The 15,024-nt window shown below is 40.9% G+C and overlaps 2 protein-coding genes across 3 annotated transcripts; one reads left to right on the forward strand and one right to left on the reverse strand.

Annotated features, from left to right (window-relative positions):
- Positions 1–169: 169 nt before the first annotated feature.
- Positions 170–5,166, forward strand: LOC144195764 (prolactin-releasing peptide receptor-like). The gene is made up of 3 exons (XM_077715588.1): positions 170–319; positions 1,845–2,326; positions 3,893–5,166. Exons 2-3 carry the CDS (start codon positions 1,875–1,877, stop codon positions 4,527–4,529), a joined length of 1,089 nt encoding a protein of 362 aa, XP_077571714.1. The 5' UTR covers positions 170–319; positions 1,845–1,874; the 3' UTR covers positions 4,530–5,166.
- A 222-nt stretch (positions 5,167–5,388) lies between these two features.
- Positions 5,389–14,739, reverse strand: LOC144195729 (rab11 family-interacting protein 1-like). Of its 2 annotated transcripts, XM_077715542.1 has the most exons (6): positions 14,038–14,739; positions 11,148–11,572; positions 10,051–10,906; positions 7,111–9,039; positions 6,703–6,775; positions 5,389–6,490 (listed from the first exon to the last, which is right to left on the reverse strand). In XM_077715542.1, the coding sequence occupies exons 1-6, from the start codon at positions 14,385–14,387 to the stop codon at positions 6,290–6,292; spliced, it is 3,834 nt and encodes a 1,277-aa protein (XP_077571668.1). In that variant the 5' UTR covers positions 14,388–14,739; the 3' UTR covers positions 5,389–6,289. The 2 variants fall into 2 exon arrangements, with proteins under 2 accessions (XP_077571668.1, XP_077571669.1); XM_077715543.1 differs by lacking the exon at positions 7,111–9,039.
- Between the last annotated feature and the right edge of the window lie 285 nt (positions 14,740–15,024).

Here is a 15,024-nt window from a genome sequence, read left to right on the forward strand (position 1 = left end):
GGGGAAAAAAAAGTATAACTTGGCCAGGTACATGCAACACGTTCTTTTCTTTAAAATGAATTCCAACTCTTGGAACAACGGGAACATGACGTCATGGGGGATGATCATCGTTCGCAAGGAAATCAAGAGTGGCATGTGAGAATTGCAAAGGGACAGAGTGTGTCACAGCTCAGTGAACAAGACAATGGCTGGATCGTTGTGAGAAGTCTGTGAAAGGCGCGCACACGCTCCACGCAGGACCATCATCTGCATCGACACCTCCTCCGCCTGCCTACAACCCTGCGGACCTTAATGCTCTCGGTCTTTTCATCAACACAAGGTAGGAAACGACGTCCTTATCAAGGATTTTGGTTTCATGTGCGTCTCAGGATGTACTGCATGTCTTGCTCAAAAGAGATGAGAAAGAACTTTCCCATTATTCCTTTTAAACCCTATCCATTTTGTGCATACAGACTAATAATCATGAATTATATGTGTATACAAAAAAATGCATTACTTTTCTGAGCCACTTATCCTCACATGGGTCAAAGAGGGGCTGGAGCTTAGCCCAGACAAAATGGGCAGTTGGAAAGGTTCTGATTCAGTCAGCATCCAATTGCAGGGCAAAAGGAGACCAACAACCATTACGCATACACTCAAACCTAGGAAAGATTTGGGAATGTTCAATCAGCCCATTGTGTATGTTTTTTGTAAATGTTGGAGGAAACCATAGTGCCTGGGGAAAAAACAACCAGGGATGGGGAGAACATGCAAACTCCAAACCCTGCCGTATATGTGTACAAATGTATGTATATGTGTGTGTGTATTTTACGCACTATAAGCCGCACCTCAAAGCCTCCAATTTTTTCAAAGGCTGACGGCGGCCATCATTTAAGGTGGATTTACAAAAGAACTCCTCCCGCTAGATGTTGGCATCAATACAGAATTCAAAACTAGACTGTTAATTATATATATACACATACATATATATTATATATGGATCAATATTGAGCAACAACAGCTCTCGCAACTACGGCGAGCAGCCCCCCGACTCCATTATGATTGAACATCAAACTAAAAATAAGTTGTTCCTCTTCAAAATGATAACATCAAGTGCCCACTGAAAATGAAAGACATTATTAAATCGATCAATGCTGCTTAATGGGTTTTTCAGAGATTTCTTTGAGTTCAATTTGGAAATACTGAGCAACAAAAAGAATGTTGATCATGATGAACTCTTTGCCTGCCAGTGACAATAGATAAACAATAAATAATAGACGTCTAATTCACTACTAACTCAGCAGAACTAGCTGAAAATGCTCATGTAATATACCCTAGACTAAATCCAAAAAAGGTATTTTAATTTGTTTTGTTGACTAACTTTAAACTTACTAAACAACTATCTAGTTTTAGATGAAATTATTCCATGCAACTACTTAAAGTTTATTCAACAAATAGTAAGAAAAAAAGTCATTTGCAATTCATTCCCTCCCATCTTTTGAAACCCGTCTTTCTTTCTAAAGAATTCAAATCACCAAAGATCCAGCAACCCCCGCAGTAAAGTATAAAAGCGAATAGATTGATATAATACCATATATGTGCACACAAGGACAGCATCACTATAATAGCTCCAACGTGTTACTGACAAAGGTGACACACAATGTACCTTAGAAGATCAGAGAGTACTGAGCATCCAATCAGACCGCTATCGCACTCACAACCCAAGGGGCCAAAATTGCACACCAACTACAAAAATGGCTTTCAAGTAGACTTCATCACATAACTCATTACATATCTCTCCTCCTCATTTTAATTAAAAATGCCTGCATTGTCAACAAACTCACAAGAATTCTGTATGCATATAGAGCCATCTACAGAAAATTCTGCCTATTGGGATGGAGGTACCAACTGGTGTCTGCGTCCCAGACCTCCCATCTCCATCCCCTGTGACCCACCAGTCCAACGACACCATCTTTGAGGTGGCATTGCGGAACGCCTCCTCGGATCGCAAGCCTACATTTGAAGGTGTGGAGCTGCTGCAGTCCTTCAAGCTGCTTATAATTCCCTGTTACACCCTAGTGGCCCTGGTGGGCGTGGTCGGCAACTACCTGCTGCTCTACGTCATCTGCCGCACCCGCAAGATGCACAACGTCACCAACTTTTTCATCGGGAACCTGGCGTTCTCCGACATGCTCATGTGCGCCACCTGCGTGCCGTTCACTCTGGCCTATGCACTCAACCCACATGGCTGGGTGTTTGGCCGCTTTATGTGCTACCTCATCTATCTCATCCAACCGGTGACTGTCTACGTGTCGGTTTTCACGCTTACTGCCATTGGAGTGGATAGGTGAGCAAATTCCGGCGGCGCAGAGGAGATAGGGCTTTGGAATTTAATCATCTAGTTTTTGAAAAGTAAATAATGGGAGACCTTGGTGTGGAATTTCATACAAAATGAAATTACATAGGAGAGGTAATTAAGGCTCAAAATACAGAGGCACATTTTAGCGAGCGAGGAAAATGATTTTAGAGCTGTAGAATGAGAAACAAACATGTATTTATATGCAGGAAAAAAATAAATCACCAAGGTAACGATTATAGAATCTATATATTGTTCTCATAGCAATAGCCAACATGAGCTAATATTTATTTCAATTGAATTTGAGGGTCTTTTATCGATTTTATGTAAATTCGTAACCCATTCAGATTTCACCGGTAGCAATAAAAATAAAGTAGATTTGTTTTTGACCATTTGGTTGGCAAAACATTTAAAAGACTTTAATTTAAACTACTATTCCCTTGAAAAAAGCAGAAAATCTTAAATATGGGTTATTGGTGTGTGTGTTTCAGTCAATTTCATTGAATAGCTGCTTAGCCAATCAATGTATCAGTCCAAATTGAGCAGTATTCTGTATCATTATACCTCTGGAAACATAAAATGTTTGCCCTCTATCTTTGGAATTATTTGAGTCCTTTTAAATCAAAATTGTCCCTGTTTTTTGGTAATATGTACACTATTATGACAACTCGTGTAATGGATAAAGACTTAATGTTATCCATTATACGTACAAGATGTCCCAAATATTTAACCAGCATTATATAGTTTATTATTCAGTGTTTTTGTGAATACCTTACTGCTGTAAATCATGAGATTACTCGACTGACCTGTGGGCAGAAAGTATGGTTTATCTGTCACTGTATGAGTGAGTCATTGGTGGCTTGTCTAGCATGCAGCCAGCTACTGTGAGCCCCAGCATCCCATGAGCCTAAAGGGGATAAGCAGAAAAGGCAGTGGAAAATAGACGGATTACTTTGGTTGTTGTACTGCATTTTAATGATAGCCATTAAAAACAGGCTTAAATCACTGTTGGCTACCTCTACATGGGATGGACGCCCACTCACCTGTAATGCTGAAGGGAATAAGCAGCAGAAGAATGAGGCATGTGGCAGTGAGATACATCTATGGAAAAAATAAAATCAAATAAGTAAATATATCCCCATGACAACAAGTGATTCAGAAAATATACATAGTATATGTTATATGATGGTAGGAGAATGGCATAGGGAAATTTTCAAGTAAAAAAAATAAATAAATAAACGCAACAACATGATTTTCCACTGTCATCCATCGGGCCTTAAGGCTGTTTTTTTTGTTTTTGTTGTTGTGTTTTTCAAATAACAAATTAAGTAAAGTTTTGAAAACCAGCAATTAAAAAGAAATATTTACAAACAACACTTTTAAAGGACGTTACTAAGGGAGGGTCTAAGGTTGTGTTCTTTTTATTATTTTACAAATGATATGAGAAAATAAAACAATGCAATTAGTGACCACAAACAGGCAGACGATGACTCTTCTTTTCTTCTTATTTGATAATGCGTTGAGTCAAGCAAGCTAATTTCATTCTTTCCTCGACAGGTACTATGCCACCGTGCATCCTTTGAAGAAGCGCATCTCAGTTTTGGCATGCACATACTTGCTATCTGCTTTCTGGCTGCTCTCCTGTGCTCTGGTGGCTCCAGCTGTAGCGCACACCTACCATGTGGAGTTCCGAAACGAGGGCTTCACCATCTGCGAGGAATTTTGGATGGATCAAGAGGGTGCGCGTCTGGCCTACGGGTACAGCACTCTCTTCATCACCTATGTGTTGCCTCTCTCTGCCCTCTGCATCTCATATTTGTGCATCTCGGTCAAACTGAGGAACTGTGTGGTTCCGGGCCACCACACGCAAAGCCAGGCCCAGGCTCAGCGCGTGCGGAAACGTAAGACCTTCCGCCTGGTGAGCCTGGTGGTGGCGGCTTTTGGCATTTGCTGGATGCCCATCAGTGTGTTCAATGTTCTGCGTGACATCGACATCGACTTGATTGACAAGCGCTACTTTCTGCTCATTCAGTTGCTGTGTCACCTGTGCGCCATGAGTTCATCCTGCTGTAATCCTTTTCTCTACGCTTGGCTTCACGATCGCTTTCGGGCCGAGCTGCGCAAAATTATGGTGTGCCACCGGCGCATCGGCATTGCTGCCAATAACGGCGCCACTGCCAGTGCCATGCTTTAAGACTTCAAAAATTATTGGAATTTGGGAATACAAACCAACATAGCAAAAGGGTTGTCCAAACATTGTGGACTGTTTCAGCCCATTAATGATACTATGCCGTACTAAATCTTAAATTTCTTCTCATGGGTAGGTAGAGGGTTAAAATGGTAGGATTCTCACACAAATCAGGGCATGATTAAATTAACAATAAGTAATATTGTTTAATTGCCACTGAAACTCCATTTTAGAAAACAAAAAGCCCCAATGATAGAGTAGACCGGCACAAATTGACAAGTCGTTCACTGGTTGAGAATTCAGGGATGTTACCTGAAAATGTTGCTACTGTATATTTATAGTTGTCAGGTTATGTGCTGTGGTAGTTAGCAGAAGTGTTTATGTGTGATCCATGTGAGTAAGCCATTGACTTCTAAAGATTAATTGTCAATGTGCAGTTCTTAGAAAAAGTGAAAAGGATTCAACAGCGGTTGCACCTGTTTGCAGGTTCGAATGCAGTAGTCTAGCAGCTTGTCTGAGGCCTGCAGGGCGAGATGTAATTCAGGTTAACCTAACCACACCCGTCTTGCATGGAGCAGATGTTGTATAAAACTGGAGTGTCTTCCGGTTTTGACGAGATCTGATCCCAGTGGCCTATGAAATGGTTAAAAAACGCCATCTGCTGTTTCGAAAGGAGATTTTCACGTGTCATATGACGTGAGGCAGTCTTGTTCTTTGCTCAGATCGGCAAGAAAAAGTAGTCCCATCTGCAAGAAAAAACGCTTCACTCTGCAAGAGAGAAAGAGCCATGTTTTTTCACCTTTTTTGAAGGACACATTTCTTTTGAAAGGCATCTTATATATATGCATTCATCAAATAAAATCAGTTTGCATTTGGATACGTCTTTATTTGCAAAAACACAATTACATTTGTCATTTATGTTAACAGAACCATTGATCAAGCCATAATCTATAAGGGACACATAATGTATCTTGTCAGTGCTCAACCCATGAACAATGAGTTTCACACAAAATAAGGCTTAGGAAGACATGCTGGAATTTCTGCAAAGGCATTCATGAAGAGGGTAAAAAAAAGATAATAAAGGCAAATATCCTGTGTTCATTTATAAGGGCCTCTAACTCTGACAGGACAAGTGGAGGCCAATTGAGTCTCTCATTGGCATCTCTGATTATCAAAGACTTTCAGGGGGGAAAAAAATCATTTCATGTTTGCAAAAAATCACTGCAGTCTCACCCATACCCATCAATTGAGATGGAGTCAGGTGGTAGAAAATATGTGGCTACAACGCTAGAGAAGGCAAAGCAGCTGATTAAAAAAAAGATACCCCAGCAGAGGGAACAATCAGGCATCATGAGGTACTAAAATAAATAAAATTTGATAAAAAAAAAAACATTCACAAAGCATTTATATTGTAAGAAATTTGAATGATTGTTTTCTTATACTATATTGTTCATTTACATGAAGGCAGAGTGAAATACAGCACACCCTTTGCCTTCTTCAAGCCATTTAAAATGTGTTTAAAGCATGGGACTAAGCTTAAAAAAAACAGCAAATGAATTAATATTTAGCAGTATTTGCTCTTGTATTAACCAGAGATTATCTCAAGGATCTTTAAATAAATTTGAATATTCCACAAAGTGTATAGGCATTAAGACTTCCATAAGGACGCATCTTGGTACACAATGAGAATAGTGTACACACAAATTTTAGGAAAAATGTGACAGGGCTATTATGTACACTTGGCTCTTCTTCCAGTAGCTGTTAGCTCACGTGGGCTTGGCGTTCAAGGATTGCAGGATGGCGGGCTTCTCTTCAATGACACGCACCAGCAGGTTGTCTATGTACTCTTCGAGCTCACCGATTTTGCCGTCTTTCTTGGACAGATCTGCTTGCTGCCTGACCACCAATGTGATCAACTCTTCATGGGTGAGCTGAGTGAATGGTCCGCTGTTAGCCATGCCAGCAACCTGTGTCAATCATAAAAGTATAATAATGTCCTGAAGGAATTCAAATTCATTCTTGAGCAAATTTGATAACATAACAAAGCAGTCTTTGTTATATATACATAAAAGAAAACCAAAAATCAGTATTGGCGCAAATAGAGAGTCACTATGAGCTGCCACAGTTATTTTTGTTTTTGTTTGTGTTCGTATTATATATTCTTAGCCTAGTTTCTTACCATTCCGGCTGTTCCTTTTGGAAGATACAGGTTTTTCTGTTGAGAAGTGCTCATGGGCTGCACTGGATGAGGCCTGTAAGAAAATGTATATTCTTAATTATGTTAGGCTATATACTGTTACACAAACCAAAATCATAAATTCGAAATGTTTAAACCCCATATACTGCCATTGATTTTCAAAGAATAATTGGACATGTGTTATTACAGTCGGGTTATCCAACGAAGTTTTTAGTAAGGCCTAAAATGTGTACAAATCATGATCAAAATCCAAGCCAGAGTTATCCAAGAAAACCAACAATCCCAAACAAGCTGAAGCAAAAGACCAAAGATTCCATCCACACCATAGCAGCAATGATCAAGAAGAGATGTGAATCAACTCTCTAAACTCACCACCTTATTAACTCTCACCTGGATAACACTGAGGTAGGCTCATCTTCATTGCTAATCTGTTGACTGACAAGCTGAGATACAGAGGGTGGTAACAATGCTTTCTTGGGTTTCTTCCTCGCAGACAACACGTCTAGTTTTGAGGATGTTTCCGTGGTTAGGGCAGGAACCGGCACTGAAGATGACAAAGTGGACGATACCGCAAAAGGATCACTACCAAATGGATGTTCCCCATCGAAAACTTGGGCCTGTGCCTTCCCATCAGCCGGATGCCTATGTGTGAAGGAATCAATGGCAATATTCTTGGTGGTCAGTTCTTGTTGACTTTTGGTGTTTTTTTGTGCATCTGCAGCTTCTTGAGGTTGAGACTTTAAAGATTTTTGTGAGTCACTTCTCAAAGGAGGCTTTGAGATTCGTTTCGATGAATTTTGTCTTTTGAACACCGGGCTGATTGGCCTGAAAGCGTCCTCTCTTGAGTTCGTATCGTAACCGTTCAAACTTGACAAAGAATTAGATGATTTGTCCTCAGTGAAAATTCTGTCCAAATCATCCGTTGTCATTCCAAGGTTTTCAGGATTTTGTTCCCTCTGTGCTACCCGGGTGAAAAGGGCATCTGATGCTCTGGCCGGCTTTTGTGGTAACCCCGTGTGTTTAGAAAGTGTACCTGTCCTGGTATGTGGGTGGTACTCAGAACTACTCTCATTCTCTTGAGTGCCATTTTTGTCTACTTCGCTCATATCAAAACCAGTGTTTTTTTGGGTGATGCCGATATCAGGAAAAGTAGATGTGGCTGTAGAATGTTTTTGCTCTGTTGACACGTTCATGGATTGCCGCTGCCTTGGTCTAGCAGTGGGAATGTCAGTGCTCTCTGAAGGTTTCGTCTGTCCAGCAAACGTTCCCGAGTCTCCATCTCTTTCGCTTGATGAGCTGGAGTCACGAGCCGATAGAAAAGATGGTCGCAAAGCATTCTCCGATTCATCTAATGATATATTTGAGAAACTGTCTCTTTTAGATTTGTCATTGTTTACTATCTCGGTTGTTCCAGAGGGAAGAGACCTAGTAAGCGACTCTTCGCGCCATCCGTTGTTCTGGCTTTCTCTTTGACTGGAATCTATAATTGATCTACTCTGCATCGTTAAAACTTGCTTCGGGGGAGGAGGAGCTGCTGTTTTTTTGGTTGAACGATGTCTGCTTTCCTGCTGATGTGTTTGGAAATGCCCAACAGCAGAGCTCTCTTCTGAAAATGAAACTTTATCTTCCACTGGGACCCCTGGGCCATCCACACTCATCTCTGGACCTGTAAGCTCTGGTGCACTGTCAATGCGCCTTTGATTGACCTCAGCAATGATATGATCCCATCGTGTGTGCCCCTGTACCCCATGCCTCTTCTGGGGGAATAAAGTTTCATAATCAGGAAGTGGAAGGGATAGTTTTTTGTCTTTCGGAGATCCATCTTTCTGTCTGATGTTCAGTAACTCTCTCGCTGGGCTCAGAGTTCTGTCACCCTGGGACTCATATATGGGATACAAGGGTGGTAAGGGGGCTCTTCCACTATTATCAGCCATCGTTGGTGAAGATGACACGCTGTCCACACTATAAGATGGGGAACCTGGTGGACTTTCAGCTGGCGATCGAGGCCAACATTCAGCTGGGGAGCCCGGTGGACTTTTAAGAGAAGTTTCTCGGGGAGAACCAGGTGGACTTTCACGAAGGGAAGGAGTTAGACTTTTAGATGTGGAACCGGTTGGACTTTCCCGTAATGTCAGAGGAGTCAAAGATGAATGAAGGTTGGAGAAAGTATAAGAAGAGTCATACGGTAAACTAGAGAGGGGAGATTCAGGAGCACTTGGGGAAGAGCACTGCTGATCCACTGGAACATGAAGGGTTTGAGGATCAGAGTATTCCAATTGGTGGTGCTCAGAGAATTCACTTTCCAGAGAATGAGTCAATCTGCCAAGAAGTGAAAAAAGGCCTACAAATCAGTGAAACTATCAAAAAAGCCAGAGTTATGTCCACCTATATACACCAGCCCATCCCCTACCAGACTGTAGCAACTATAACAACAAACGTTCCTGACCAAAGTGGTTGTTGGAGAAAACTCAATTCAAGAGATTTCTTTAAACTGATAAGGATACAAGTAAACTGTAAACATTGTTACACAATGTTTAGCCTAGAAATATATATCCTGTTCAATGGAAATGCTGCAAAGACCGTGGATGTTTCAATTTTGAATTGTGAATCTTTAGGCATAAGGCTTTATTAGTCCTTCGCCCTATTTAAATGCATTAAAATTATATAAATTTCCAAACTAAGACAGACGAATACAAAAAATAAAACCGAATCCCCCCTTCAAAGCCACCATCTATCATGTAATAATCAAAATTCCAACATAATTCACAAAAGCAAGTACAGTTTGCTCACCATGATGACCCCAAGCCAACAAAAAAAGGCCACCAACTTCCAAATGTTAAGGAAAAACGGAGGAAGAAAAAGAAAGGACACACACACACACCCAAGACCTAAACATTATAAGTCACACTGCAACGACAGTACTCCTTCCACAACCTGTTTCACAACATCTTTACAAAAACGGACACGCCCTCTTTCCCATTAGACAGCAGAGCCTTCAGGCCAGACAGGTTCGTCAACTGTTGGGAGGAATACTAATGCTCATCCAAGAGTCAACAATGTGAACATAATCTCAACAAACTAAATGTGTCTCATTCATTGTTCAAAAATAAATGAGGAAAGAATGTGACGCCAGTGCATTTGCATGTTAAACTGTTATGTGCACTTCACGGAAAGATTGCCAAAATATAGACGTACTCTATTCAGCCAGCCATCTGTTAAAATCCACATAACAGCAAAGTTAATGGAAATCCAAAGTTAAAATAAGAATGTACCCAGAAGCCCAGTAAAAACAAATACTAGTATGCATTTTTTACTAAATCAAAGGCCTACCTTGGTTTAACTGGAGACACTATTGCAGTACGATTCAGGAAGTGCAGGTTTGAGGTTTGTCCGCTAAGGCTTGATTTCGGCTCATCAAATGGACTTTCATCGCTATTAAATTGATTGCTAGAAGTGAGTGAAAAATTCTCAAACGAGCTTCTGGCGTTGAAGTCTTGCTGATCTTGTGTATGATCGTGCTGAGCTTGTGTGGTCACTTCCTCAGCAGGGTAAAGTGCCTCTTCCTTTCTTTCCTCCTTCTTTCTGATCATTCCAAACAGAGATGAGAGCCTTTCACTCATGGAAGCCTCCTCCTGACGTTTTTGTGCTTCGCTCTTTTGGGTCATGGCCTCATTCTCCATTATTTCCAGCCTCCTCTGTTCTTCTTCCTCTTCTTCTCTCTCCTTCTCTCTTCTGTCTTCATCTTCAAGAAAGCGCCCGTTCCTTTCATATTCCTCGCTCTGTTTACGATTTTCTTCCTCCAGTTGTCTCTGCTCTTCCTCGTGCAATCTCATGGCTTCAAACCGGCTTTGTTCCTCTTCCTCTTGACGTCGCTGGTCTTCCCTCCTAAGCCTATCTCGAGTATCAGACCTGAACAAAACCACCGGTCTACTCTTGTGTTCAAAGTCACTAGTGGTCTGTTGAGGTACAGTCTCCATAGAACCATGGACGGAGCTGTTCACACTAATTGTGGAGCTACTCCTATCCTCTGGGTCTTCTGGATTCACCTGAGCGCTATTAACACTAGGGTTGGTTAGGTCATTGTTGCTGCGCTTGGAGCGACTTAGAAAGGATAAGGCACCCAAAGACACTTTGCTATCAGAGCTACCACTTCGCTTATGCCCAAGGAACTTGAATTTCTTCTTGGCTATGGAAGAACAGAAAAAAATGTGGGGTCATTTCCCAAATGAAGTGTATGATTCCACAGTAAGTTACTTAGTACTTAGAATGACCCACTAATGACAAGTCGGCTGATTGGCATCATTGTATATTATTGTGTACTCTTTCTAGTAATTAGAAAGTAGGCTGTAGCTCATCCTTCCAGAAAATACATTCATCAAAGTAGTGGTGCATTGTAAAAATCTATATTTTTATGGTTATCAAATTACCTTCAGGAGTTTCTACATTGATGCCAGATGAGCGGCTACCACTCAGAGACGAGTTCTTGCTTGGAAGAGTCCCGAGAGTGGACATGGACTGGGAGGAGTTCCGCTGTAAGTTGGATTTGGGTGCAAAGAGGTTCTTGAGCTTTGATTTCTTTTTTTCCGCTCGTGTTTGATTGGAGGAGATTGAATCGCCGTCCCCCTCGCTGTCTGTCAGGACATGGCTCATAGCTGAGCCAGAGTCAGAAAAGCTGTCCTTTTTCTTCAAACGCATCTTATCTTTCAACTTGGACATGCGGGAGCGAGGCTTGTCCTGCATAGAAAGGTCCACCATGCTAGCTGACATGTTGTTCCTCAGGAAAGTGATCCCTAGCAGTACATCGCCTCGCACTTTGTCCTCCTTTCCAGTCTTGTTCACCAAAGGGAACCAACTGATGATGACAGAGAAGATTAATCAGAACATAAAAGTACTAGGTACAGGTTATAAGTGTATTGCCATCTATTGGAGGAAAACATGATAAGTCAACGGAAACTAATGGAAATTAATTGTAGGTCTATAACCGTCAATGGCAGTGAGTTAAGTGTAGGAAGTAAAATAGTATTAGTGATTTTTTTTAAATTAATAGAGCATAAAAATGAGCCTACGGAACAAATGAGCGAAAGTTTGCTTTTACCGAGGTACAGCCTGTTTCTATAATTGGTGGGAGCATTGATTGTGATAAACTACCTGTTCCCCTTTACAGAGATCATTGGCCAAAAATATTTCTGCTGACGGCTTTATGGCTTCGCAGTTCATGAGAAGTCCACTGCTAAATTTGTCAATTTTCTGTCAAAGAGATCTGTAGTGGTGTTTTTAAAAGATAAACGCCAAGCTTGGGAACAAATTAACATTCCTTTGACGAGGTCATGAAGGATAGTCTAATTTCAGTGCAGTTCAAACAAGGCTTTCCAATTTGTTTCACAATTACAAACATAGTTTGCATGCACTCATTGGCACTACATTTAAGTAAGATTGAAAATATCAATTAAAATAGCTACTTTGATTTATCAGATTGAAAAATAATAATGCCGTTAAATGTCACTCCAACCAAACTGAAATCTAATTCAGTCTCTATCTTTTCAAGGTCACTAGATTAAAGATAGGCAGCTTTTGCCTATCTTGTTTTGAACTGGCACTCTGTTACATCCTAGCATATTGTCTCCGTCATCATTACGTGTCCTCAAATGGTTTAAAGAAACAATGAATTGATACATCAGTTGAACGACAGGCTGTTCATTAACACACTGTTCTTACTTAGCCTTGCCCCACAAGCATTTGCTTGTTGTTCCTGCAAGTCAGGTTCCACCTGGTAACCATTGGAGATATTATTGTTTGGAGCCAGACAATGAATCAAATTCATATCGGTTCATCAAAGAAAGTTTTTGTCTAGATGGATGAGGTAATCACTTCTTTTCTAAAACCAACATAATAGCTCAACAGAAAAATAATAATCCAATAATGTAAAACTCTCATTTCTCATGATCATATAATCAAAAATGGTAGATTATAGCAGGCACATTAAAGGCTATTTTAACTAAACTCGGCATTATTCACATTTTGACCCTGAATTTGCAAGTCATGGAAGGTGAAAAGATCAGGTAACACAGCCCACATGAGTGGCATTCAAGAGGAAGATACATTCAGCTATGTTTGGGGAGGGACTGAACTTTCTCAACAAAGCGTGAAAAGCTCCCATGCAAACACAAACATTAAAAAAAAAAAAAAATGAGTGCAGTGACCGAAACGATAAACTTTCTTGTTTCAAAATTAAGATCACACAAAGAATGCTTTTCTCTCCAGAGGCCTTTATGTTCATTCCCATTTTGACTAAGACGCAAGCGTTTAAATGTTATACCAAAGCTTCAAACAACATTAAGTTAATGGCTTTGAGGAATGTGTGAACTTCACACAAGCAATGTGAAACATTAGTTTTAGGGTGGGTCTGTGACACATCATATAACCTTATCCTTATCACAAAACTCACCTATCCAGCACTTCCAATTTTTTTAGACAGATACAAGAATGAGCAAAAATGAGAAATCAGTACAACAGGGTAGTGAATGGCAGTCAATCATTAAAAAGTAGTTGGTGTCCTTCATATGAAGGCATTGTTGGCTGTGGAATCCTATACAAATACAAATGAAAATGTTTAAATACAACATTTGTTTGTATATTTTCTCATTAAACACACAGGTGAGCTTGAACCTAAACATCTTGCTTTGGAATGTATACAGGTTACACCTTGTATTGTACCGGCCGCCAGCCAATCAAATGGAAACAATCATTCCCTGTTCCCAAGAAACTGTGGCCAATATGACTTTCTAATGTAATGTTATCTTTGTTTTGGGCAAACTAACTTGGAGGTATGACAGCCAGGCTGGTCACACATGAAATGATCTGGGTCAGGGGTATGAAATCTATGGCTCGCAAGCCATATGTGGCTCTTCTTTTGAGGGGTGGATTGGCCTCTCTACTAACCGGTAAGATAAAATATCCCTCTAGCACCTTTGTAATCATATTTTCCCCATTATACTCTCTGAAATTAATTGATTAGTAACATCGTAACAATGTTGTTAAAAGAATTCTAAGACTTTTTTTTATACTTTTAGCATTGAAATAACAAAAAAGCACACACTCGTGTATTTTGACTTTTAAATTCGGAGTATGCCTCTCAAGGAATAACATATAAAGTGTGGTTCTTGCTCTGTTAAAAGGGTTATGGGCCCCTGATCAAGGTTTTCATGTTGAATGACACTTACAAGGACACTTGGGGGACATCTTCATCATTTCAAAGTCCCCCCAAGCACATACATCTCAATGTTATGATAAGTTAGTTAGTCAATCAAGAGTTCTTACTCGGGCTTTTGTCGAGACTTGTTTTGATGCAGATCCACTAAATTGATGACGGCTTGGCCCAGGAACTTGTCAAGACCGGCCTGGACCCGGTGCATGACGATGATGTATAAAGTGCAGCGATCGACGTTCCCAGAGTGGAAGAGAGGCAAACCGAAGGAAGCCTCCTCTTTCCATACCGGGGTCGAGCTTTTCTCATCAACCGAGGTAGAAAACTTATCTTTGGCCACTTGGATGATGGCATAGGCGTCGTTGGTCCCATTCTTCCCCTTGGAACGAAGGTTCCGAGCCTGGTGCACCGTTACCTGCACGCTGGTGGGGAACGACTGCTGGCTTTGCTCGACCAGGGACATTGGGCCGGAGTCCACGGAAACAGAAGCAAACGCTTCCCCGGGTACTTTAGGAAGGGAGGATCGAGGTGGGGTTGCGTTTCACCTGCAACCTTCTCTGATAGCAGGAGGTATCTAGTGTATAGAGTTACTGAGTTCGGCTTGGGTTCAGGAAGCGCAGCCTGGTGTCGTAGTACGTCCCCTTCTTCCTCGTTACGCTACATTACAGCCTCTGGATCCGCATCAGACAGTGAAATCAAAAATAAGTGAACGATCATGTGATCTAACCCTTTAAAGTAAGTAGTTGGCATAAAATACCACAGGCAACTAAGTCAATATGCCTTATAAAAAGTTAAAAACACCAATACAGGTTTGTGATTCCTAATATTAATGTAAACTCACATCTCATTGGCCCGAGGTTACTGTCAATTTATCATATGATCATCCAATTGGTCCTTTCCATGAAGAGGCGTGGCCGAGGAGAGGAACTAGGCCACTGATCGGGGACCAGTTTCCTGTATTGAAGCGAGTGAGTAAAGGAAGCGCACGTCACTGCAAGACCAAAAAGTCTAATGACTAATAAAGTGTTTTGTATTGTCTCTTGCCGTAATAGTTGTTGATTTCTCAAATAAGACGTCAGAGAAGAAATCGGATTAAACGA

This window comes from Stigmatopora nigra, chromosome 4 (genome assembly GCF_051989575.1).
Source record: "Stigmatopora nigra isolate UIUO_SnigA chromosome 4, RoL_Snig_1.1, whole genome shotgun sequence".
Taxonomy (NCBI): Eukaryota; Metazoa; Chordata; class Actinopteri; order Syngnathiformes; family Syngnathidae; genus Stigmatopora; species Stigmatopora nigra.

Bases quoted from the DNA above. Each gene is read 5' to 3' on its own strand.
- LOC144195764 (XM_077715588.1), top strand. From the start codon at position 1,875: ATGGAGGTACCAACTGGTGTCTGCGTCCCAGACCTCCCATCTCCATCC. The intron at 2,327-3,892 runs GTGAGCAAATTC...TTTCCTCGACAG, and splicing joins ACTGCCATTGGAGTGGATAG to GTACTATGCCACCGTGCATC.
- LOC144195729 (XM_077715542.1), bottom strand. From the start codon at position 14,387: ATGTCCCTGGTCGAGCAAAGCCAGCAGTCGTTCCCCACCAGCGTGCAG. The intron at 11,573-14,037 runs GTAAGAACTCTT...TGTCATCATCAG, and splicing joins AAGTCTCGACAAAAGCCCGA to TTGGTTCCCTTTGGTGAACA. The intron at 10,907-11,147 runs GTAATTTGATAA...GTTCTTCCATAG, and splicing joins CAATGTAGAAACTCCTGAAG to CCAAGAAGAAATTCAAGTTC.